The 25,159-nt window shown below is 45.2% G+C and overlaps 2 protein-coding genes across 5 annotated transcripts in view; both read left to right on the plus strand.

Annotated features, from left to right (window-relative positions):
• The window catches only part of LOC121566355 (lissencephaly-1 homolog A), a 55,928-nt gene extending 37,067 nt beyond the window's left edge, over positions 1–18,861 (plus strand). For both annotated transcript variants that reach the window (XM_041876442.2, XM_041876441.2), the window contains 9 exons: positions 1,210–1,294; positions 3,921–3,995; positions 4,648–4,854; positions 8,438–8,606; positions 10,760–10,862; positions 11,023–11,251; positions 13,090–13,191; positions 13,489–13,645; positions 14,652–18,861. In XM_041876442.2, coding sequence (XP_041732376.1) covers positions 1,210–1,294; positions 3,921–3,995; positions 4,648–4,854; positions 8,438–8,606; positions 10,760–10,862; positions 11,023–11,251; positions 13,090–13,191; positions 13,489–13,645; positions 14,652–14,725 — 1,201 coding nt within the window. In that variant the 3' untranslated portion in view covers positions 14,726–18,861. The remainder of the gene's footprint in view (positions 1–1,209; positions 1,295–3,920; positions 3,996–4,647; positions 4,855–8,437; positions 8,607–10,759; positions 10,863–11,022; positions 11,252–13,089; positions 13,192–13,488; positions 13,646–14,651) is intronic.
• A 450-nt stretch (positions 18,862–19,311) lies between these two features.
• LOC121566331 (RNA N6-adenosine-methyltransferase mettl16) overlaps positions 19,312–25,159 on the plus strand; it is a 32,361-nt gene continuing 26,513 nt past the window's right edge. The window contains exons 1-2 of one of the 3 annotated variants that reach the window (XM_041876424.2): positions 19,312–19,949; positions 20,331–20,468. In XM_041876424.2, coding sequence (XP_041732358.1) covers positions 19,903–19,949; positions 20,331–20,468 — 185 coding nt within the window. In that variant the 5' untranslated portion in view covers positions 19,312–19,902. Of the gene's footprint in view, positions 20,054–20,330; positions 20,469–25,159 lie in introns of all 3 variants that reach the window. The other 2 variants (XM_041876430.2, XM_041876434.2) reach the window with 2 other exon arrangements.

The following is a 25,159-nucleotide window of genomic DNA, read 5'->3' on the forward strand; positions in this document are numbered from 1 at the left end:
CCCAGAAGAGTGGAGGCTGTTATAGCAGCAAAGGTGGGACCAACTCCATATTAATGCCCATGATTTTGGAATGATATGTTCGTCGAGCAGGTGTACACATACTTTTGGTCATGTGGTATACTTAATTGTTTGAAACCTGAACGTTTTAATACATATTGAGGCATGTCTTACCTTTCTTTAAAGTAGCCTATTAGATCTCCTCTTTCTACATTTCTAACAGATTATCTGTAACATGAAACCGCTTGCATGTGCAGTCCACTTTTGACAATGGTGTTTTCCAGTTAATTGCATTATGGAACGAACATTCGCGTGTAGCCTACTGCCTTGTGTGCATTGCACCCAATAGATATGGGTCTGGTACATTTCTCAAATGTCTGTTAAATTAAAATGTTACTGGTCAAATGTCCTGCGCTACATTTTCCTATCGGAAACCCTGGTTCAGACATCAACAGTTTCAGCTGAATGACTTCAGGCACTGAAATAACCTAGCCATGGGTGGGTAAATTTAGCCTCTGCTGTGGTTAGTCGATTCGGCTATTTCAGCCACACCCGTTGCTGCCATGCAATCTCCATAGACAAACATTGGCAGGTCAGTTAATTGTATGTGTGTGTGTGTCCCTCCGAGCGTGTCTTTTGGGCCAACCCTGAACAAAGAGGAAGCGTCAAGCAGTCATTTTACTGTGTAGCTTCTGTCTGCTCTATTGTCACGTCTATCTCAACGTCTCCACATCTCATACCTCTAGCTTTCACTTGGCTCATGTCTCGTATTCATGTAAAGGATTTTGTAGATAGCTGTGTGTGAGGAGAGTATGCGTGTCTGTCTGCAGGTGTTTCTTCGGTGTACAGTAGTCTGGTTTTCATTTTCTCTCTACTCTGTGGGGAGTGATTCCTCCATTATTTGCCCAGAGCAACAAGAGCTCATTATCGACAGCAGACACTATCTATCTGTGTCAAATTGGTCTGTGTGCACGTGTGGCCATGGGTGTGCATGTGTGATTTTTCTATTCAACACGTCAAACAAAAGACCAATGCAATTTACATGTTACTCAGACACGCTTATTTTCTTTCTTTGTTTTACCTGTAGTCAAATTCCTGACTCAAGCCTTTTCTCCATTTTAAGGAGATGTCTCATCTTCTAAACAAGAGAAACTCTAATCTCGACTGCTTTTAACAAGATAACTAATTGGTATTTCTTTTGTTCCATTTCAGAAATCGAGCGATAGCTGATTACCTTCGTTCCAATGGATATGAAGAGGCATATTCAACTTTCAAGAAGGAGGCAGAATTAGACGTGGTGAGAAATGATGGAACATTACACACACAGTAACACACACACACACTATCAATCAAGCCTATTTACCCAAACAATACCGCTTTAATTTACACTTTATTCCCCCTTTTAATTGACGCAGACAAGTGTGACTGAAACCATATGAGCCCAATTAAGGTGATCTGAAGCTATGATTAGGGTGTCTGTCACACACACACACGAGGGAGAAGCTGCAGTCAGGGAGTGGAACAGAAGATGAAGATAATCTCTCTCCCTGTTTTCCTAGCTGTGCTCTACCAGAGCTAATGTAACGGCAGGTATCTAGCAGCTAAAGCCCCGAACAAAAGTGCCCTTTGAATTTACTCAATTTACAATCTCTCCTCAAACAAGACAAAACAAAGAGCAAAGACAACGTGTGGCAATTTTAACACGTCAATGCTCCCTTCGCGCTCTCTCTCCCGCTGCCTCTCTTTCTCTCCCCGTCTTTGTCATTACCTCCCTCTTTGTATAGCACAGAAGGAGAGGTGTTCAGTCCTTCCTCCTCCCTACTTAGTGGAAACAGCCTGAATAATAGAAGATTGCTATGGATGGAGAAGCTCCCTGACGCGTCTGACACCACCCACACACACACAGGCACACCTTGTGGATTGTGTTAAAAGCTTGCCCAAATGATGTTGGCAATTCCAGCCTTCCATTGCCTTAATCTAGTCAATTCATTACCTGAGGAGGTGATACCAATGGAGAATGGAGGCATTTCCCCTAATGCTACATCAACAGTCTTTGTCTTGGGTTTCTTTTAAGACCTGCAAAAATAATGTTATGCAGTATGTAGCTGTGTAGGTGAGCAGAGTGGCATTGAAGGTAGCATACTGAACAGCATGCCACACCTCTTGTCTGGCACTGCCCGCACGCAAGCACACACACACACCCTGCTGATAGACTGGCAAACCACAGTGATTAGAAGGTGTGTGGATCACTGACAGTGTGTGTTAAGCCATCGGCAGAGGGTCTGGGCAGATGGCAAATCAGATTTCTCTCTCGTCCCTCTCTACCTCTCTCCCTCTCTCTTCACGGACACAGTGCTACAACTCCTTTCATCCCTCCATCCCCGTCACCTCTCCTCCTCCCCTCTTCTTATCGCTCCAAGCGCTAAGAGAGGCAGCAACTGTTCTCTTGGACACCTCTGATTTTCCAACAGAGCGATTTCTGCCAAGGAGCAGCAGCCTAGCTTCAGAACACACACCTCCCCTCTGTGCCTATAGCACTACTCCACACTTCTACATTTTCTCTTTTATTTCTCCTAAGAGGGGAAAACATTTATGAAATCTACCACAAAGCACATTTTCTCCCCCACTGAAACAGTGGCTAGGCTGTCAATCTGAATTGTTGATGGTTTGTTTGATAGATGAGCTGAAGCCGGTGACCTGGTATAGTACTGTACTGAATCACCAGAGAAGAAAAGTGTTTTGTTACCCCCATCCCTACACACCTCTCTCCCTCATGGCTCTTTCATCCTCTCCCATTAGTAACACCACATCAAGAGACAATGTAAATATGTAGCAACTCCTCTCAGAAAACACGCCATCCCTTTCCCTTTTTAGTTTTAGAGTTTAATAGCCACATAGCTATTAGCTCCAACAATGCAGGACAAAGTGAAGTAAAACAATAGAAATATAATAAAAATAGAAATTAGCCCAGTCTTTGGCAATCTGTGCCCCCATGCATATTTCAGACTGCGGAAATTGTGTATCTGTAGTGGTTGAGTGTGTCTACCACACTGTCTGACTGCGTCCGCCTTCATGTGTCTGTTGGGGAGTGCTGTTGTCTAGACTGTAACCTGTGTGGGAGGATGGAGGAGAACCCACCTGGTGTGTGTGTGTACGCATGTGACCCTGCTCAGTGTGACTGGGTCTGATTAGCATGTTGTAGAGGCAGGTGTGGGGCTGAGCTGCAGGTGACTGGTAACTCGACCTCACCCTGGCCCGTTGGCACCCCCAACACAATCGAGCTGGGGGGGCTTCATATGCCTCACGTCACACATACACACACCAACCACTTATTTTCTTTGTCCTTTTCTGCCTTCCATGAATAAAACATGTAGGCTCGTTTTTAGGCGAAGTCTTGATCTTTGCTAGTACCCGTAATGGGTTTCACCTAAGTTCGCCTTACTCCTTACCCTAGCCAGCCTGTGAACACGTACCAGAAGTCCCTCCCTCGCCCTTTAGTAAAATGGCCTCCATACCCCTGTTGCTAGCCTTTCCTCCAGGTGGAAGCCACTCTCTGCCAGGCTCCCTGAAGTTAATGTCCATCCCCAGCAGACTTTGAGGGCGTAAACCCTTGTCTGCAGGAGATTAGCCTGTGTGAGGGGGATTAAGAAGTGTGTGTGTGTGTCTCCGTAAGTATGTTTCCGTGTGTATGTGTTTTTACAATTAGCCTCAAGGCTGACCCTATGTGGTGCGACCACTGTTTGGATGTAGGGGTGTAAATCCCATTCCTTATTACTGTGTACACACACACACACCTTATTACTGTACCCAAAGACTCTGCCTGCAACCTCAGCTGCCCCCCAGGCCTAAGCTAAGCTCTGTGCTTAGATTGTGTGCGTGCAGCGTTCTTTTCCTAACTCTTCTTTCTTTTCATCCCCAACCAGAATGAAGAGTTGGATAAGAAGTATGCTGGCCTTTTGGAAAAGAAATGGACCTCAGTCATCAGATTACAAAAGAAGGTTTGTGGTTTGTTTCAGGGGATGCTGTTGTAGCTGGTGGGGATTCTGTCTGCTAGTCTTGGCCCATGACTGCGGCGGAACATCATCTGATCAGATACTCACCATACACGGCGTATTAAAAAGGTTACAGTACAAAGAATTGAATGTGTTAACCCAATGCCCTTATAATATGATGAGATCGTTTGATATGGGTGGCATTGATGTGGTTACTTAGCAATACACTGAAGCTGCCAGCAGAGATTTCCATGTATCCATCAGCATTAGCAAGTTTATATTAGACATTTTACTTACGTAGTATAGATTATACACATACTGTATTCCAAAATGGGGGTAAATTCACCTCATCCACCATCGATATGTATTTCCCACCTGTGGTCCTCTGTAGCTCAGCTGGTAGAGCACGGCGCTTGTAACGCCAAGGTAGTGGGTTCGATCCCCGGGACCACCCATACACAAAAAATGTATGCACGCATGACTGTAAGTCGCTTTGGATAAAAGCGTCTGCTAAATGGCATATTATTTATTATTATTATTATTATGATGATGCACGGCAGCCATTTTGTGCCAGAAATGGCCAGTTTCCTTCTATGTAATACCACATATCTTACTGTGATGGTAACTGTGTTTTCATGTCCGTCCCCGTCCCCCCCAGGTGATGGAGCTGGAGTCGAAGCTGAACGAGGCCAAGGAGGAGATCACCCTAGGTGGGCCCGTAGCCCAGAAGCGTGACCCCAAAGAGTGGATCCCTCGCCCGCCGGAGAAGTACGCACTGAGCGGCCACCGCTCCCCTGTCACGCGCGTCATCTTCCACCCAGTCTTCAGTGTCATGGTGTCAGCCTCCGAGGACGCCACAATAAAGGTCAATAGAATAATCATCATAAACAACAACAGTCTTTACTCTATGTCTAGGTCATTCTCCAGGCTGGTTGTAAAGGTCCCTGAAGACTGCCTAAACAGTGCTAAGGGAAACAACGAGATCAGCATAAAGGAGATGCAAGCAACCCACCCCAAACAACTTCCCCAACGCTGTGGTGGCAACTTACTTTATCCACTTGACTTGTATGTGTGTTGACTGTATATGTATAACTGTAACCAATAAGGCCTGGGTTTAAGTCCCAGTTCAGTCAAGGTCAACTGCAGAGCTGTGTACCAACCATTGAACTGCATAATCTTTAACCAATTCACGTCCTTGTACAATATCACAACGTGCCACTGAACAAATTCTGTTTGGTGTAAATGCATGACATTTGGTGTCAACATAGTTAGTGTGTAATCAGGCCACATAGATAATGACTATTAAAATATCAATCATACTTCCAGTGCCAATCAAAGATGGGCTTTTGAGAAAATGTGAAGAAATCATTTAAAATGACTTCAACATATTTATTTTGAAATACATTTCAGAATTAAATTGTTTAAAAGCATGTGTTATTTGACCTGTTTTAAGCCCAAATATGCTAAGTGGTTTGTTAACTACAGCCGTTTTTGTATCGTACTATATTCTTTGGACACACACGTACCACAGACACACACACGGGTGTGCATTGATGTCTGTGGTATGTGTGTACACACGTGTGCTTGTGAGAGAGGGAGAGAAAGAGGGAGAACGCTGTAGCAGGCCTCATTCTCCATTGACTTGCATTGGATTTGCTTATGCTGTATAATATACTCTAGGAGTGTGTGGATTTCTTTAGATATTGCTTTCACAATAACAGAGGACCTACAACGCGCTCGCGCTCTTCTTTTGTCAGGACACGCCTACAGCAAACCCCCCCCCCTCCCCCACACTATCGATTGACATCCATCATATGCTATGTATAAATGCATTGATACAGGCAGTATAATAATCACCCTGGTTCATCCACAATGCTATTTTTACAGCCAGCCAGGTCTGGTCTGATGCGCTACCACAGCTACCTACCTTCGTGCCCCAGTTCCTCTATAAATATTTTTGCCGTGTATTTTATTCATGTGGAATCAGACTCCTGTTCTCTATTTTGCCATGCTCCCTCCAGGGGCCTTCACCACCTCCTCCTCTCAGCTAGCACTCATTCTCCTCTATTTGGCTACACTACCACAAGGGGCCTCCTCCTCCGCCACCACCACCTCCCCCCAGCTACCCATCGTCATTCCCAGCATCCCTCCCCCCGTCCCACCCCGTTATTTCCGCTTGAGTGCTGGCCCCTCCGCCACGACCACTATCCATCCATCCCAGTCAGGCCTCAAATCTCCCAATCTGCCCCCTCTCCTCTTATACCTCTTCTTTCCTGGCCTGGCTCGCCTCACTGTCCCCTACTTTCCCTCCAAACCTTGCTGTTAAATATTTTAACTTGGGAGCTGAACTTAAGAGCTCTGCAATCTGACATTCTCCTTATTTCTCTTTCTCTGACATTCTCTCTCTGACATTCCAGTAAGGCTGTGTTGGTTTGCCTGCAGTCTGAAACTAGTGTATTTTTCCTCTTTGTTTAGTATGCAGGGAGTAATTGTCACGGGGCATTGGTGCTCTGCAGACAAACTGCTTGCCCTCACTCCTTCCCTCTCGCACTCCCTCTCGCTCTCCCTTTCTTCCCTTGTACACTGCTCTCCCTTCTGCTAACGTAGCAAATCTATACAATCCTTTTTTTAACATGTTACCAGCCTTGAGCTCGCCACCTTGGCAGTATGTACATCTGCAGGTTTTGTGAGCAGTGAGCCTTCTCTACTTCCTTCACTCTCGGTTTCTCCCTTCGCACTCTCTCTCTCTCCCCGCACTCCCTTTCCCTTTCTCTGCATGGTGATAAGAAACCCTGTCCCTCACACTAAACTAGGCCGAACAGCTTGAGGTTGAGTGTCAGGTTAACTGCTGCTTATGGCAAGAAAGACCATGCAGATGCCTTTAGCACAGGCTGGACCCCGATTATTTTAAAGTGACTATTTTATAGTGTCATTCTCGCAAAGGTAGGCCTATATTAATTACTGCTTTGATCTTTAAATTGAATATAGGTTCTCTTCAGTTGGTCAATGGAAAGACTTAATCAATTTTAGTCTCTCTGTCTTAGAGCCAAATCGTTACGAGTGGCTAACATTCATTTTATGGTTGTTTATCTCATGCTGTAGTCAGTACATAAACACATTTTCAGGTTAGCTTCCCCTGACCTCTGACCTCATTACCTAATGACCTTCTGCAGTGCATCTAGACTGCAGCTTACGGAGCTGATAGGCTACATGGGTCTGCAGAAAATGCCATAAAAGCTAGAATAAATTGCACCACCGTGTTTCACTAGCTCGCCACTTGCATAGGTAGCACAAGCTCAGCATTGATGGGTTTTGGTGGCAGAAGCACAAGCTCAGCAGACCAAGTGATAGTCTTGGTGGTATTGGCAGACTTAACACCACGCCATACTGGGTGGATTTTGTGGTAGACTAGACTCAAAACGGGAGGGGAGAGGGGGCGGGTGGACTTGGCAGTGGAGAAAGCCCAAATGAGGCAGAAGGAGGGGGCTTCTGTCACTGTCTGCCCAAATCCATCCCCCACCACCTCTACCCCCCTCCCCTCCCCTCCTGCTTGCTCAGCGATGGAGGAAAAGCTTATCCCCACAGTGCCTGCCGGTCTGCCTGGAAACACAGGGTGATGTGATAGCCATTATGCTTGAGATGCAGCCAAACTAGTGTTTGTTTTTGACCCTTTTATTTAAGACTCAAATCTCTCTGTCAATATCAACACAATCACAATAGACAGACTCCTATTTATTCAACCACCATAGTCTTACTCTTGGCTTATTTCCTTCTCTGACTATCCCAATATGGGGATATTTGAATTGATACGCTTCAGACTATTGTAGTCTTCTAGAAACAGTAATTTAATCAGACGAGGAAGGTTTTGAACATTGAATATGTATGGGGTCGGTGTTTGCATGTTGAGACGCCGTCTGGCTTGTAGGCTCTCGTCATTCTGTGCTATTTGGAGCTCTAGAGACGAATCTCAGACAGTGAACTGTGGGTAGCTAATGTCTAGAGAAGTCTGTCTGGCACCTCACCCAGGGTGTGTTGGAGCTCCTGTGATATGACATTAATATGATCTACTGCAGATGATGGAGCTATCCATATCTCTCTCTGTGCCAGTCTCAGCCTGCCTCCTATAAGCCTGTTTTGGCTGCTTGGAGGCAGTGTCACAGGGTGCAGACTAGGCTAGACAAGACAGTGTTATTTGGGGTCTCTGTCGGGGTGTGGGGATTTGGGGATTTTTAGATTTTGGAGAGCAGCTGAGTTGTGTGTTTATGTTCAGGTGTTTGTGTTTTCATGCGTGTTCATGTTCACATAGCAGCTGAAGTTTTGGATTTGTGTGTTCATGTGTGTACTTCTCTCCCATCATCTGAGCTGTGTGTGTTCATGTATGTGTTCTCGTTTTCATGTGACCTGTTTAGACAGAGAAACTGAAATAGAGTGTGTTCTCTCCTCGCCAGGTGTGGGACTATGAGACAGGAGACTTTGAGCGGACGCTGAAGGGTCACACAGACTCTGTCCAGGACATCTCCTTTGACCAGACTGGCAAGCTGCTGGCCTCCTGCTCTGCAGACATGACCATCAAGCTGTGGGACTTCCAGGGCTTTGAGTGCATCAGGACCATGCATGGTGAGTGGACTGGAGGGACAGGAGAGGGTGGGACTGGTTAGAGAGCTAATGGGTTGGAGGATATTATGTCATAGACTATGAGGAGGATCAGGGATGGTGAGGTATGTCTGATTGTTTAGTTCAGGCAACGCTTGGATGATTCCAGACATGTATGTGTGAGAATGTGTTTGGATGGTGCGTTGGGACACAGGTGCTACCGATGCTGTTCATTATCACGTATGATATGGCTCATCCTCACTGAAGTACATGGCAATCTGCTCCAATTCACAGAAAACCCAGTGAAACAAAAGAGCTTCACATCACAACCAAATTCTGTCACACAGGATTTAATGTTAATGCCAGCCATTCCACACTTCTTAACATCCTCCCCAATCTAACTCCTATAGGCGGTGGGGACTTGTTCTCTCGCTCTCTCTCTGTCTCCCTCTCTCTCAGGAATTCAGTAATTTGCACCGTTTAATATTAAGATTTGGAGGGCAGAATATGAGAATCATTTCTGTATTCACACACATACACACACACACACACCCTCCCTCAAGACGAGGTGCTATTTCTCTTATCATCAGCACTCTAAATGTACCAGTCCTTAGGCAGTGTCACTGCCCCCCTCCCCTCTTTTAAATCCTAATTGCTGCATAAATTGAAGTGGCACATCTTACGTGTGCCTTCAGGCCCCACTGAAACAGGAGTGGCTTTCCTATTCCATTGGAACTGTCTGGAGCTCCTAAAACATATCAAGACTTAATGTTTGACATCATATGCCCCTTAAAATCTCCCCAAAAACGTCTCTCAAATTGCCCAGACTAAGAAGTATGCTACATGAATGAATATGAATGCTTGAAGTAAATAAGATGAAAATGAGCTCATATTCCCCTTCTTGACTAGGGTTCAGTAATTATTTGAATCCATGTTTTAGTTGTAAACCTAGACAAACATAAATCCAAGGTTTTCAGTGTGTGTGTGTGTGAGATATTAGCGGTTTCTCCAATCCCTTTTTGGGTGTAATTTACACTGCGTCAGTTAGAGCTGGCATGTTGCCCCAAAACAGACCGGCTGTGTTCACACTTAAGAAACGAGAGCTCTGGGACCTCTTCTCTTTGTCTCCCTCCCTCCCTCTCTCCATCCCTCTCTCTGCTCCTGCCAGTTCCACTGCGCCAGCTTTCCTGTCATCCTCCCATCCCTTCATATTCTCATCCTTTCATTCTCTCCAGTCCTTCTCTTCTCCTTAACCAATTTCCCTTCTTTCCTCACCCTTTCTCCTCTACACAGTTTTCTCTCCCCATCTTTCGCTCATCCTCTCCCCCTCCTTCCCTGCATCCCTCCCTCCCACCAGGCTGACTGGTTTGGTAGTGAAGATTAGGAGATATTTTAGACAGTCAGTTTAATTATTATCCTCTTCACTCAGCACCAGATAGCAGCCCTTATGTGAGGCTTTCACCACCCATTATTATAACAGCCAGTACCCCCCACACACACATACATAACACACACACACACACACACACACACACTCACCCATCCAATATATTTAAGCTTGCCTTTTAGAGCCTACTTGCTGTTTCCTCATCTTTTTAGCTGATTAAAAATGGCCGCCCTACTGTCTTGGTAATTAGCTGCCTCTTCTCCAGGAACAAAGACACCCTGGGTGTAATTGGCCGTCTCACTACTCATGTTAATTGGCTCATTTGGACAAAACCTATTTTATGGCACATTTAGTTCCGGGGACTTTATCAAGGGGAAGGGGATGGGGATGACTTCCTGTCAGTGGGTGGCATTCAGAAATTGAAAGGTTTGGGCAAGAAAAGCTTGCTAATGCATTTAGCCCAATTTCCCTCTGTCTGAAGTACAGTACTTGGACATTTCACCAATAGTTATTTCAGTCACCAGTGGTTGTTTGGAAAGGGGACACCTAGTCAGTTGCACAACTGAATGAATTAAACCTAAACTTGTCTTCCATATTTAATCAGAGGTGGGGGGGCTGCCTTAAATCAATGTCATAGGTGCGCAGTTGTTGTTGGGGGTTCACTGCCTTGCTCAAGGGCAGAATTTTTCCACCTTGTCGGCTTATGGATTCGAACCAGCAACCTTTCGGTTACTGGCCCAGCTACCTGCCGCCCAGTGAAGGTCTCATTGCGTTGTCTTTTCTTTTCCAGGACACGATCACAATGTTTCGTCCGTAGCCATCATGCCCAATGGAGATCACATAGTATCTGCCTCGAGGGACAAAACCATTAAAATGTGGGAGGTGGCCACTGGGTAAGTATGCTGCATAATAGCAGTCAGTGCTCACCATGAGCCTAAATGTTCATATAAGTGTGCAGGAGCTTCTCTTCTTTGAAATAGTATTCAACACTTCCTATGCTTCTGCAAAGCAAGCAACCATCTTTAACCCATCTCCCCTCTTCCCATCCATCAGCTACTGTGTGAAGACGTTCACGGGCCACAGGGAGTGGGTGAGGATGGTCCGGCCAAACCAGGACGGCACCCTGATCGCCAGCTGCTCCAACGACCAGACGGTGCGTGTGTGGGTTGTGGCGTCCAAAGAGTGCAAGGCCGAGCTGCGGGAGCACGAACACGTGGTGGAGTGCATCTCCTGGGCCCCCGAGAGCGCCCATCCCACCATCTTGGAGGCCACCGGCTCAGAGGTGAGAAGGAGCTGTTGATAGACACACACACTTCACTAAAGGCTTTGTCTCCTCCTTGGTCCCCAAAAGCACATCATGCAACCCCTTCGTCCTCAAAACGGCCACTGCTGACTCTTCAAAAGCACATTATACTTATGCCCTGTCCTTTGATCTGTGCCAAAACCTGTATGTACATACATGCCTTAAGTAAAATGGTAATGTACACATCAAGATAATACTGTGCACACGCCCATTTAAATGGTACGGCTAGGTACATACAAGTATCTGATTGCTCAAGGGAAAGTAGACCTAGATATTCCCGGGTGAACACCCAAGTTAATAATATGCACACATCCTACTGTGCGTGTATAGCTTACATGTCAGACAATTTACTTTGCTCTCCACTCACCCTCTGACTTCCTATATATCTGGGTTATTTGGTATTCCCTAACCTAGTTATCTGGGTTATTTGGTCTGTCGCCTAACCTAAGATTGGCACCTGACAGAGCCAGACATGTTTGAATCAGACCATGAAATGAAAAGTACAGGAGGAACCCTGTCATGGCCCAGGGTCAGACCATCACCCTGAAAGGTGCCCCCGTGAGTCCGCACGCACTCACACACCCTGGTGCCCCCGTGAGTGTCCCGCTCTCCACGGTCTTTTGATCATGCGTGTCCAATTTCAGCTGCATCCAATTTAAAACATTTACCCTCACAGGCAGCTAGTGGCCCTGTCAAGAACCATGCCTCCCTGTCTGCCTCAATGCCTGAGCGCAATGATACACAATGTCCCATCTTCAGAACTCACGGAAGGAGCCTCAGATAGTTGTTTTTCCTCTTTAGCTCTCTCTTTCTGTGTTTACCCATTTGAATGCTAAGTCGACGCAGTGATGGTATTGTTGAACTTGGCTAAGAGTCAAGCCAGAAGAGTAGATGCGTGCACGTACAAACATAAACATACACGTAAACATGCATACCTCATTACCCTCGCCTTTGATCAAATGCTCCTTTTGAATACTTGAAGAACTTGGCGCTTAGTAGCAGAGCCGGTAGAATGATTTCTCCTGACATCAATTATACTGTCACACTTTATGTTCTGTGGACTAAAGCAGCCAAATGTGACTCTGACATTTAAGACTGCTCTGCTCTACGTGCTGAAATGAGCCTGCACAGGGGAACCCAAACTGTTAGAACGCCCTCCCCTGTTGCAGAACTGAGGCATGTAATGACTTTTTTTTATATATCTCTGTGTGTATAATACCCCACCCACGCATTTGGTGATTCTTTGTTTGCCTAGTGCCCAAATAATGAGTTGGTGCTGAAGACTAAATAAATGGTTATATCCTCCACACACATGCTTAGCTGCCAAAGATGATATTTGATTTTAAAATAAGAGATGAATGGTAGTTTTGGTAAATATGGACAAATAAGATTTATACTGCACCACAGAGCATGTAGAAATGGAACAATTGAATCCAAGTGCAAATTTGGTAAATAATCAAATATTTCCCTCAGCTGTAAGGTCCCCTCAGTGCAAGTTTGCGCTACTCTGTGTTCAGAATCACTCTTAAATCAAAGCAGAGTCTAGTTGAACAAATAAAGTGTAGGTCTGTGCCCTGCTCTGGAGATGCATCCTCTGATAATTATTCAATTTGCAGTCCATTTCCCCTGATGCTAAGGTGGTATTTATTTATCAAAGGCTGTGGTATAAAAATGCATTTAATTCAGAGGGCAGCTGGCTGCATATAGTCCTTATAACGAAATTATCAAGGGTTGATGTCGCGCAAGTGAAGACTGCTTAAGGTTCTGTATTGGCAATTGGAGTTCATCGTATTCTCTCTCTCTCGTTGTCCTTCCAGTCTAAGAAAAGTGGTAAGCCGGGCCCCTTCCTGCTGTCTGGCTCCAGAGACAAAACCATCAAGATGTGGGACGTCAGCATTGGGATGTGCCTTATGACACTGGTGAGTGGACCGTTAATCATAGACATACAATAGATGGTCATTTCGATTCATGCAGTTTTGAATTGAAACATTTCCCCATTTGTGATGTCGAATCCATTTCTTCACATGACATGAATTGTAATGGGATTGACCTTCTTTAACACTAGTCTTAACCGGATGCTCTGTCTCCGGTTGACTGGTTTCCCGAACTAAGCATAGTCCTGGACTAAGAAGCAGGTTTGTTTTAGTCCTGGAGTAGTCTGGGAAACTGGCCCTAGATTTTGTATTAACAATTCTAACCAAACACTTTTGTCCCAGGTTGGCCATGATAACTGGGTGCGCGGGATGCTTGTCCACCCCGGAGGCAAGTTCATATTGAGCTGTGCTGACGACAAGACCTTAAGGATCTGGGACTACAAGAATAAGCGTTGCATGAAGACCCTGAGTGCCCATGAACACTTTGTTACCTCTCTGGGTAAGCCGCTCTCAATCTTCTCTTCTCCTACAGTCACAGTCAGCGTCAGTTACAGCTGGGTCTTGTTCAGTAGGCACACTGTAGCAAGATGTTAGCGCTGAGCAATGAACCGAAATGTCAAGTATTTTTTAGTTTTTTTAAACAACTAATTGACCGAGGTCTGTTCAATTATTTGAATTCCATTTAGTTTTTTTTTCTTTTCTGTGAGCTCAATGCGCACATTGCACAGTTTCTCTAGAGATAAATCAGATCCATCATGCTATAGGCCCCAGAGAGAGAGGATCAGGCAGGGGTTAGACAAAGCTGTTTTGGATAGTGGTTGAATGGGGTTAGGGATGGGATAGGTGGGGTAGATTTTTTGATAAACTGGTCTTGTCTGGCTCAGTATCCTGGGGGTTGCTAGCTGGCAGCTGGGGTCTAAGAGGTAAACAAATGCTCCAGGATTTTTCCACTTTTCCCCAAATCTGAGGCTTCTAAGCGGATCAAGGCTAGGGAACTCTCCGGAGAAGGAGACTCCAGCGATCCAGCCAGCTTTCCTGTCAGGCTAGTGCTGTTTGAAGCCCCAGCCTCTGAAATCTAGCTACACGCACACACAGAGCACTGCTGTAAGCTATTGTTTGCATATTTTTTGGGGAGAAGACAAAAGCACCTTTTGTTGAGGTTGTTGTGCTGTGCTTTTCTGTGTGATGCATGTACCAAGAGGTTAAGAGCTTTGTAGTCTAGTTCATGAAATGCCCCAATTCAACTATTGATAATTTAAAAAAATATATATTCAGGTCATACTGCTAAATGGAATATAGGTTTGATAAATAGCTTTCAATCGCCTTTAATGTGGAAGTTAACTAATTATTCTGCCGTCTCCTCTGGATAGAACCCGATTCTCTCTCTCTCAATTAAATTCAAAGGGCTTTCTTGACATGGGAAACGTGTTTACAGTGAAATAGACAAGAAACAAACACTATCTACTCTTCCTTTGTACTGATGCCCTTTCTCCTCCTCTCCTCAGATTTCCACAAGAATGCTCCGTATGTCGTCACCGGGAGCGTAGATCAAACAGTAAAAGTGTGGGAGTGTCGCTGATCCGATCAGACCTGAGAAGATCGGACCACCACCATCCCAATTACCCCCTCTCCTCCCACCCCACCCCCTCTAGACCTCATTCCACCCCCCTACACCCCACCTCACACCATCTCCTTCATCTCCTCTGGCTACACTCACACACCATGGTTAATACCTTATCCTGTCATCACGCTCTCTGGTCCAATAACTATGGTCCTTTTTATGTACATTATTCTGGATGTAGATTGAGCTATTAAATGTTACACAGCAAAAAAAGTATTCTTGCATGGTGATGATTAATCCAAAATTGTATACTGTAAATTTACATGATAACGTTGTCTAGAAGTACCATAGGTTTAACATGGGCGGGGCTGGCTAAGTCTGTCACTTGCAGCCTTACCTACCTACTTACTGAAGGCAGATGTTTTTTTTGTGTGCGTCACAAATGGCACCCTATTCCCTATATGGTGCAATACCTATGACCAGGGCCCATGTGCCCTGGTCAAAGGTAGTGCACTATACAGGGAATAGGGTGCCTTTTGGGACGTACTCTTTGACTGGGTGTAAAACGTAGGGCACTAACACTGATAATTTAAAAAACGACAGTGTCTTTACGTTTCAGATTTATTATTTTTGTCCGCCTATTTTTATTTTCTTTATATTATTTTCTCTCTCCTTTTCACTGTTGTAGTCTGTTTGTCGGTGACCTTTTGAGGAGGAAAAACAACAAAAGGAAAAGTATAATCCCTTGATGCCGGAGGATATGAGATTGTCTGTCTGTGGGGGTTTTGTTATTGGAATAATATGTAGCTTTGTAACATCACTTCTGAAGTGTGCATACCATTTCTCTTCATGTGGAACTAGATAATATATTAATGGCTGCATATACGAATGTTTCAAACTGTTGTCTATCTTCGGACATCTGGGGGTTGAGAAAACAAAACAGCTTTGTACTCTTGTCATGACGACGCGTCCTAAACTGAGAAGCAAAACCACTCCTGATAGACTTAGAATTATCCTATCCAATGAATTAATTATGTTTATTGAATCAGAACCTTTCTCTTTTGGCATCTGAATGAATTAACCTGGCTAGGCTGCGCACCTGGCGCCCTTATTTCAGTTGGTTAGCATTTAGGCTAAAAACTCAGTGGACTGATAGCTTTCAGGTTAGCATTTAGGCTATATGAGGCGATAGCGGGAGGTTACGCCTCCCTGAAACGCTGCTCCCTGTCTGTTCGGCCCGGTACTGGTTCTTATGGTTGGCCTCAACTGATCAGGCGAGCGCCTCTGCCTTTCTCTAGCACTTGGCCCTTTAGTAGCAGACTTCAGGTATCACTTCTTTTAATCTCAAGCACTTGAAAAGAAGGACCTTTAGGTGTCTCCCTCCCTCTGTAAGATGTCTCACTGATGTCTCAAGTCTAACCTGAGTGATTTCCATTGGACTCAACTGAACCCTCTCCCTTTTTCTAACCATATGACGAATCAGGTGTCGGCTGGGTTTTATTGTCCCTTGTACTACAGGAATCATGTAAGCGATTTGATGCTCAGTTGGCCATTGTCTTGTGCTGCTTGCTTCTATGGACTGTGTAAATTAGGGAGGGCAAGCTTAAGCCTTAGCTTTGGATGAAATATGCAAGTTCCAAATGAGTCGGACTCAGTCGGAGAGACGTCGTCATACCATGACAAGAAGTCAAAGTTGCCCCTCAGGTTTTGGGATGTGCAAAATATCTCCTGGGAAAAAGAACAATAATTGAGAGGTAATAAAGCTGTTTCTGTGGTGGACAAAGACATGTAAACCAAAGCTTTTTACTGAGCTGTGGGTAAGTGTCCAAATCTGTGTTTCCACTGAACTGACTGGTGAACTATCGGGGGGATTCATGGTGAAATGGTGAAATAAAATGCTAGCAGTAGACATGCTAATGAATGCTTGTGCTCTCTGTACAGTAGAGGTCTGATGGTGGTAGTTATTGTAAAGGGATCTTCACCCCTAAGACTACATACAGCAGCTCCCTTGCCACAGACCGGCTTTGGTCTTGGGCTAGGCCTACTAGGATGCGCTTGTGCACAGGAGAGTACTTAGACGCTTTTCCTAGTGAAGAGCTCTTGGGTCGAAACTCCACAGGACCGACTCTCTAACACATTGCAGTAGTCTCCTGGTTGGCAGGGACATCTTTGTCCTATTCTGTTCATGTTAATGAGCTAGGAGGCTGAAGAAATAATGAAATATGACAATTGGAACTCATTGTAATCTAACCAAATCCCTCCATGACAATGGAGACCAACCATTCCGTCCTACCCCCCCCCAAAAAAAATAAAAATAAAATAAACATCTGGCTTCTTCTTACTCTGCAGCAGGCAGAAAAATCATATCTTGCGTATCCCTGCTTTTCGTTAGATCTTTGGTCCTTTGTCCGACTGACGATCGAAGATGTAAGACATTTTAAAATACTTAATTATAAAATGCATAAACAAGATATACTTTTTTTTTATCAGCCTTTTTCCATTCCGATGCAATTCTTTAATAATAAAGAATTCCACTTGTTTAACTGATATTAGTTTAAGCTTCTTTGCTGAATAACTTCCTGTTCCTCTTCCTGTGTGTGTTTGATTGGATGTAGCTAGCTGCTGCTGTTGACCTCTGAACCCTCTGATAGTGGCTAGTGTGATGAACCCTGTGACCTTTGACCTGTCGACAATAGCACTGCTGCATGTACCCCTGTTGTACCAGAGGCTGAGCTGTCTGGTCTGGTGGCCTTTCTGGTTCAAGTGCTATGATGTAAGCCACTCAACACTCAGGCCGAGTCTGAAATTGCACCCTATTCCCTAAAATAGTGCACTTCAGACACAGACTCAATCAGTCACAGGCCACCCCGCTAAGCTGTCAAAGGCTAGTCGGTCCACTTGACATTTATATACTGTAAAAAGAGCGAGAAGTAGGATAAGAGAACTCCATCTCTTACGAGAATGGGTTGTACCCTTATTGTCTCTTACCAGTAAGCGGGTGTATTGTCCCTGTGTATCTATGTATGTATACTGTGTATTTTGCATAATGACTTTTCAATGACACCAGACTCTACCAGACAGGTCGGCTCAGGCTGGCTTGATGGCTGCAGACAGACCGCTCTGTACTTAATGTGGTTGTTTGTTTGTTTGTTGCTGTTGGAAGGAGGACAGATCTGTAAATGAATGAACTGGCTCCTTCCTTCCTCTATATGCGATGGGATTGCGGCAGACTAAACATGTTATGAGAGAAAAGAATCCTCCCCTTGAGAGAATACCACTTATGCCTCCTCTAGACTAGAGACCCCCATGCATTTAATCAGACCCAGACTGGTCTTTCTCCAAGCTGCTTTCTCTGTCAGTCAGAGGGAGGGAGAGACTTTGATTGGAGAGTCGGCGTGCGTTCATTCCGTTACACCATACACCAGCCATCGATAGGACAATTGGACATGGTGGTGCTGATGCACCATAAAACGTGTTTTAGCTGAAGCCCAAAAAATTTAACTGTAGTAGGACATTCTGGTTTAGCTTCAGCATTCAGATGTCCTGATCTGTTCTGTTCTCAATGCTAGACTGTTAGCTTCCTGATTTAAGCCGATTCTCTCTTGATTGGCTAAATTCAGGATTATGATCTCAGGTTCCTTGGGTGTAAATTCTAAACTAGGCCTGAAGTGAACCTAAATGGATATTAGACTTGACTCTTATTGAAAACTCAGCTTTCCCTTTCTTGGGTTAGACAAGGAAGGTCTATAAACAAATTGTCGGGAGGGAGAATGTGTTTCTCTCCTTGTAATATAGTTGTCATTGAATGAATGCTTTACATAACTGTGCTGTTGTACCTACCCTGTGCCCTGTGAAAATAAATCAATTTTGCCATTTGCAGGTCCCAAGCAACCCCTATGCTGCACTGGCTAGGTGGATCAGAGGGACTGGCAGACAAGCTTGCACTGTCTGTTGGTCCTTCCCCCCAGTCTCAAGTCCATCTGTCTGCTATAATCTGCCTTGTGAATAGATTGAGGGCTTCAGACTTCTTCACAGCTTGAACAGGATTTATTGTTTTGCTTTCAACGTCTTTCTCACTCTTCACAGCAAAATTGTTAACAAAATATCTGGATGTCATTATTGTTTGCATCATTAATTAAAGAAAAATCAGTAAACATTGTCCTTTTATTGAGTGAGTGAGGGAGGGTTTTCTCAACAAAGAACATGCACAGCTTGATATCATATTACATGTCTACAACAGATCAGTTCACGTAGGGATTTACTGATTTTGAGCTAAAGGTTACAGGGAATACGAGTCTTTAACGTTTCATGATTTTCTTCAGCGAATAGCATGATGTATTTTTTCTTGGGTCGATAATGATAGACAGCCTAGGGCTATTGACATTAATCATTAAATGATCATTATTACATATTGCCAGTATACTGTGTGTGGCGTATTAATATAATGGGAGGTATTAATTATTCATGTTCACAGCTGTGAGGTATGCCTAGAGATGATGGAAACCATATTTGATACAGAATGTGATTGACATTTTACATTAACAGACCCCAACATCTAAATCTTACATTTCTAAGACCATGTTGGTGTCTTTAATTCTTTCTTTGCATTCTACCAGATAAGTGCATGGTACCACCTGGCTGGCACCTTCCTGCTATGTCTAGTTGTCTGACTACAATACAATAAATGTCTCGTGATCTTGAAAAAAATAGGTGAAGCGTAAAATGCAGCTCTGGGAACAGATGAATCATGCTGAGCAGTTTAGGCTATGACTCAAATATATACTTGCTCAAGCAATAGTTTAATTAACTTGGATACATTTGAGCAAGTGTCAATCTGTTTTACTGTAGCCCATTTGCGATGTTTGACTGGGTGGGTGGGGTGTACAATTGCCATCATGTTGCCGTCTGCTTTTGAATTAAGGATAATTTGTATGTGGATAATAGATCAACCACACACACTCAACATCAATTATAAATTGTTGCCAGAATACTACTGATGATATGTAGTCTCAGCCTGTCAGGCTTCAAAAGGTCCATGCTATCTGGGATTCTACCCCATTGAAGTAGACATTTAAAATGGTAAGGTTTAGGGTAGGGAGTCCCCCAAGGATTCGGATAGCACTGACCCTTCAAAATGTTGACTCGCTGTCTTTGGTTGACTGTTTCAAGAATGCGCTGAATATTGACGTCAACCAATGTCTCGGCGCAGAGTTGTGACTTCATCCACCATCCCGGAAGAAACGTGAGTTCTCAGTTCGTTTGTACAAGACAACTCTTGACATTTTCGAACATTTGGAATATATTCCGAGCGAATATTTCAGGTACTCAAGTCACCACCAACAAAAGGTTAGCTAATGCTAGCGTATCTCATTTAGAGAGGTCCATCTTGTTGACAGGCAGCATGGAGTTGAAATGTGCTTTAGCTAGCTACAGTAGCTAACTTGGACTTGACTGATGAATGCCTGTAGTTAGTTAACAAGCTAGCTAATATCCCCATAGTTTAACCTGTTGTATGCAGTCTTTTACACGCATGTATGTCAGTTAGCTAGCTTCTTAGCGTTCCAACCCTTTGAAGAGTTAAAGATGTAAATACAATTGTGTGTCATGTGTCCTTCCTCCACAGTGAAGTGAGCATGTCACTAAACAAATCAATGCACCCGCGGAACCGCTACAAAGACAAGCCTCCGGACTTTGCATACTTGGCCTCCAAGTATCCAGACTTCGAGCAGCATGTCCACACCAACCTGGCTGGCAGAGCTATGTGAGTACAGGGGCGTATTCATTAGCTACGGAAATCGTTTACTGTTTAAGAACCAAACGGAAGCAAACAGAACAAAACAATAGGGCATATTGGACAAATTCAGCTAGCTCCCTCCCCGTTTCTTTCCGGTTGCTTCCACTGAGCTAAAGGGTTGCTTCCATTTAATTAACTTTTTGCAACAGAATCGGCGTAATGAATACGCCCCAGTACATATGCTGTAGGTCAGTGGTTCCCAACTCAGGTCCTCGAATATCCCCAACAGTTCACATTTTTATTGTAGCCCCGGATAAGCACACCTTATTCAACTTGTCATCTAATCATCAGGCCCTCAATGAGTTGAATCTCAGATATGTTTGTCCAGGGCTACAACAAAAATGTGCTGTTGGCGGTACTCAGGGACCGGAGTTGGGAACCACTTCTGTTGACTTAAGACTAGAGTGCCATTTTGTGCCACTATTGATTTGGTGTCACACCAGTAAAACCCATGTGTGTGGCAGAATGTTCTTATTTTATTTTCTCGAGTGCAAAGTGCTGCCAACTCCCCAATATGTTCTCTCATTACTGTAGCTTTCTCACCTGTGTGTGTGTTCAGAGGAGGTTCAGAGAGTTGGCAGGAGAGAGGCATCAAAGACAATTCGATTTTCCTCTTAGCCTTTTTTATGGTGTGATGATTTTCTCCCGTCCTCTTTCGGAGGGAATGGGGTCTCTCTAGATTTGGGAAGGGATCAATCAATGCCTCTGCAGGGACACATCGCCCAGGGCCCACATCGCCCAGGGCCCGTCCCATTGAGGTGACCATTATGATTGGATGGCTGACATCCTACTGTGCTAGAGGGTAGGGAGCTGATGGGGTACGGGTAGGGAGGAGGAGGAGGAGGAGGAGGTGAGGTCACTTTAGGTATTCAATGTTCAGTATTTAGACAGGATGACATTAACGGACATCATTGCTTACAACCATGATGATTAGTGACCTGGCCATGTTGGTGCTATAGTTTGTTACAGACATTACCCATAGACACTAGCCTGTGGTTGCTTGTGAGGTTCATTGGCTACAGAGGAAGAAAAAGGGATGACTCAAATGATTAATGCATGCTCTACAGACAGAATCTCAGCTCTGATGGGGAGGAGTGGGAAGTTGGGAACCAGGAGGAACCAGGGCTGGAGAGGGAATGGGAGCTGCAGAGTGGGGGGTTAGGGGGGACAGAGCCTGGGGAGGGATGGAGACAGTCTCAATTCTCCCTGAGCCACTAACTGGAGGGCAGGGTCTGCCAGCCAGTAATTGGGACACACACAGGGATATGAAATATGCAGAGAGAGGAAGAGAAAGAGAGGGGATGGAGGTAGTGGGACAGAGATTGAAGTATGGATAGAGCGAGACGGCGGGAGGGAGAGGCAGAGAGCTTTGGGGCTGCTTTCTATCTCCCTGAGTGGCTTTTCAGATCACATCTCTACTGTCAAGATTGTCCTCACTTTTCCTCACAGCACAAAGGCTTGAGAGATTTCTCTCACAGAACTGACAAGGGGGAATATTGTGTGATTGTGACTGCTGAGTCCTGTCACATCACATCATGGTGTGCTTTTGTGTAATTTACTCCCCTTCTGGTTGAGGGAAAAACAAACACGCTGGCTGCTGAAGTGAGAGACAGTCAGGGGTTGGAACTGAAATAATTTTCAAATCTGAACAGACAGGTCAGTTCATCAAATTTCTGCCCTGCTAGAGCTGCCCCAGTCAACTGTAAGTGCTGTTATTCTGAAGTGGTAACGTCTAGGAGCAACAACGGCTCAGCTGCGAAGTGGTAGGCCACACAAGCTCACAGAATGGAACCGCTGAGTGCAGAAGCGCATAGCGCTGTCCTTGGTTGCAACACTCACTACCGAGTTCCAAACTGCCTCTGGAAGCAACGTCAGCACAATAACTGTTCGTCGGGAGCTTCATGAAATGGGTTTACATGGCAGAGCAGCCGCACATAAGCCTACGATCACCATGTGCAATGCCAAGCGTCGGCTGGTGTGGTGTAAAGCTTGCCGCCATTAGACTCTGGAGCAGTGGAACCGTTTTCTCTGGAGTGATGAATCACGCTTCACCATCTGGCAGTCTGATGGAGAATCTGGGTTTGGTGGATGCCAGGAAACGCTACATGCCCGAATGCATAGTGCCAACTGTAAAGTTTGGTGGAGGATGAGTAATGGTCTGGAGCTGTTTTTTATGGTTCAGGCTAGGCCCCTGAGTTCCAGTGGAGGGAAATCTTAATGCTACAGCATACAGTGACATTCTAGACGATTCTGCACTTCCAACTTTGTGGCAACGGTTTGGGGTAGGCCTTTTCCTGTTTCAGCATGACAATGCCCTATGCACAAAGCAAGGTCCATACATAAATGGTTTGTCAAGATCGGTGTGGAAGAACTTGACTGGCCTGCACAGAGCCCTGACCTCAACCCCATCGAACACCTTTGGGATGAATTGGAACGCGGACTGCAAGCCAGGCCTAATCGGCCAATATCAGTGCCCGACCACACTAATGCTCTTGTGGCTGAATGGAAACAAGTCCCCGAAGCAACGTTCCAACATCTAGTGGAAAGCCTTCTCAGTCGAGGCTGTTATAGCAGCGAAGGGGGGACCAACTCCATATTAATGCCCATGATTTTGGAATGAGATGTTCGACGAGCAGGTGTCTACATACTTTTGGTCATCGATAGAATGCCGCCGGAGGAGATGGCTGCCGTTTTACGGGCTCCTAACCAATTGCGCTATTGTGTTTTTTCGCGTTTTGTAACTTATTTTGTACATAATGTTTCTGCCACCATCTCTTATGACCGAAAAGAGCTTCTGGATATCAGGAGAGCGATTACTCACCTCGTACTGGACAACGATTTTTTCATTAACGAGTCGAACGCAAAGGATTTTCTTCAGACACCCGACAAGGCCCAAATCCCCGTCATTCGCATGAGAAAGAGACGGAGATATCAGGACGTGTACTCCGAGCATGCACTGACAAACTGGCAAGTGTCTTCAGTAACATTATCAACCTGTCCCTGACTGAGTCTGTAATACCAACATGTTTCAAGCAGACCACCATAGTCCCTGTGCCCAAGAACACTAAGGTAACCTGCCTAAATGACTACAGACCCGTAGCACTCACGTCTGTAGCCATGAAGTGCTTTAAAAGGCTGGTCATGGCTTACATCAACACCATTATCCCAGAAACCCTAGACCCACTCCAATTTGCATACCGCCCCAACAGATCCACAGATGATGCAATCTCTATTGCACTCCACACGGCCCTTTCCCACCTGGACAAAAGGAACACCTACGTGAGAATGCTATTCATTGACTACAGCTCAGCGTTCAACACCATAGTGCCCTCAAAGCTCATCGCTAAGGACCCTGGGACTAAACACCTCCCTCTGCAACTGGATCCTGGACTTCCTGACGGGCCGCCCCCAGGTGGTAAGGGTAGGTAACAACACATCCGCCACGCTGATCCTCAACACGGGGGCCCCTCAGGGGTGTGTGCTCAGTCCCCTCCTGTACTCCCTGTTCACCCATGACTGCATGGCCAGGTACAACTCCAACACCATTATTAAGTTCGCAGACGAAACAACAGTGGTAGGCCTGATCACCGACAACGATGAGACAGCCTAAAGGAAGGAGATCAGAGACCTGGCCGTGTGGTGCCAGGATAACAACCTCTCCCTCAACGTGATCAAGAAAAAGAAGAGGACCGAGCACACCCCCATTCTTATCGACGGGGCTGTAGTGGAGCAGGTTGAGAGCTTCAAGTTCCTTGGTGTCCACATCACCAACAAACTATCATGGTCCAAACACACCAAGACAGCCGTGAAGAGGGCACGACAAAGCCTATTCCCCCTCAGGAGACTGAAAAGATTTGGCATGGGTCCTCAGATCCTCAATGTGCTACAGCTGCACCATCGAGAGCATCCTGACTGGTTGCATCACTACCTGGTATGGCAACTACTCGGCCTCTGTGACCACAAGGCACTACAGAGTGTGGTGCGTAGGACTTCTATACCAGGCGGTGTCAGAGGAAGGCCCTCAAAATTGTCAAAGACTCCAGCCACCCTAGTCATAGACTGTTCTCTCTGCTACTGCACGGCAAGCGGTACTGGAGCGCCAAGTCTAGATCCAAAAGGCTTCTTAACAGCTTCTACCCCCAAGCCATAAGACTCCTGAACAGCTAATCAAATGGCTACCCAGACTATTTGCATTGTTCCCCACCCCCTCTTTTACGCTGGTGCTACTGTTTTTTTATCTATGCATTGTCACTTTAACTCTACCTACATTTACATATTACCTAAATTACCTCGACTAACCTGTGCCCCCACACATTGACTCTGTACCGGTACCCCCTGTATGTAGCCTCGCTACTGTTATTTTACTGCTGCTCCTTAATTATTTGTATTTTTTTGTTATCTATTTTTTTACTTAACAGTTATTTTTCTTAATTGCATTGTTGGTTAATGGCTTGTAAGTAAGCATTTCACTGAAGGTCTCCACCTGTTGTATTCGGCGCATGTGACAAATAAGATTTGATTTGATCTAGTGTATTTACATTCATTGGCCAGATGAGTGTAGGGCGCGAGATGCGACAGACATTCTGCGGTGGGGATAGAGCGAAAGAGGGTGGAGGAGGCTTGGCTTGAAGTGCTGGACAACTTGTTGTTACGGCATG

Source organism: Coregonus clupeaformis, chromosome 5, assembly GCF_020615455.1.
Source record: "Coregonus clupeaformis isolate EN_2021a chromosome 5, ASM2061545v1, whole genome shotgun sequence".
NCBI classification, from domain to species: domain Eukaryota; kingdom Metazoa; phylum Chordata; class Actinopteri; order Salmoniformes; family Salmonidae; genus Coregonus; species Coregonus clupeaformis.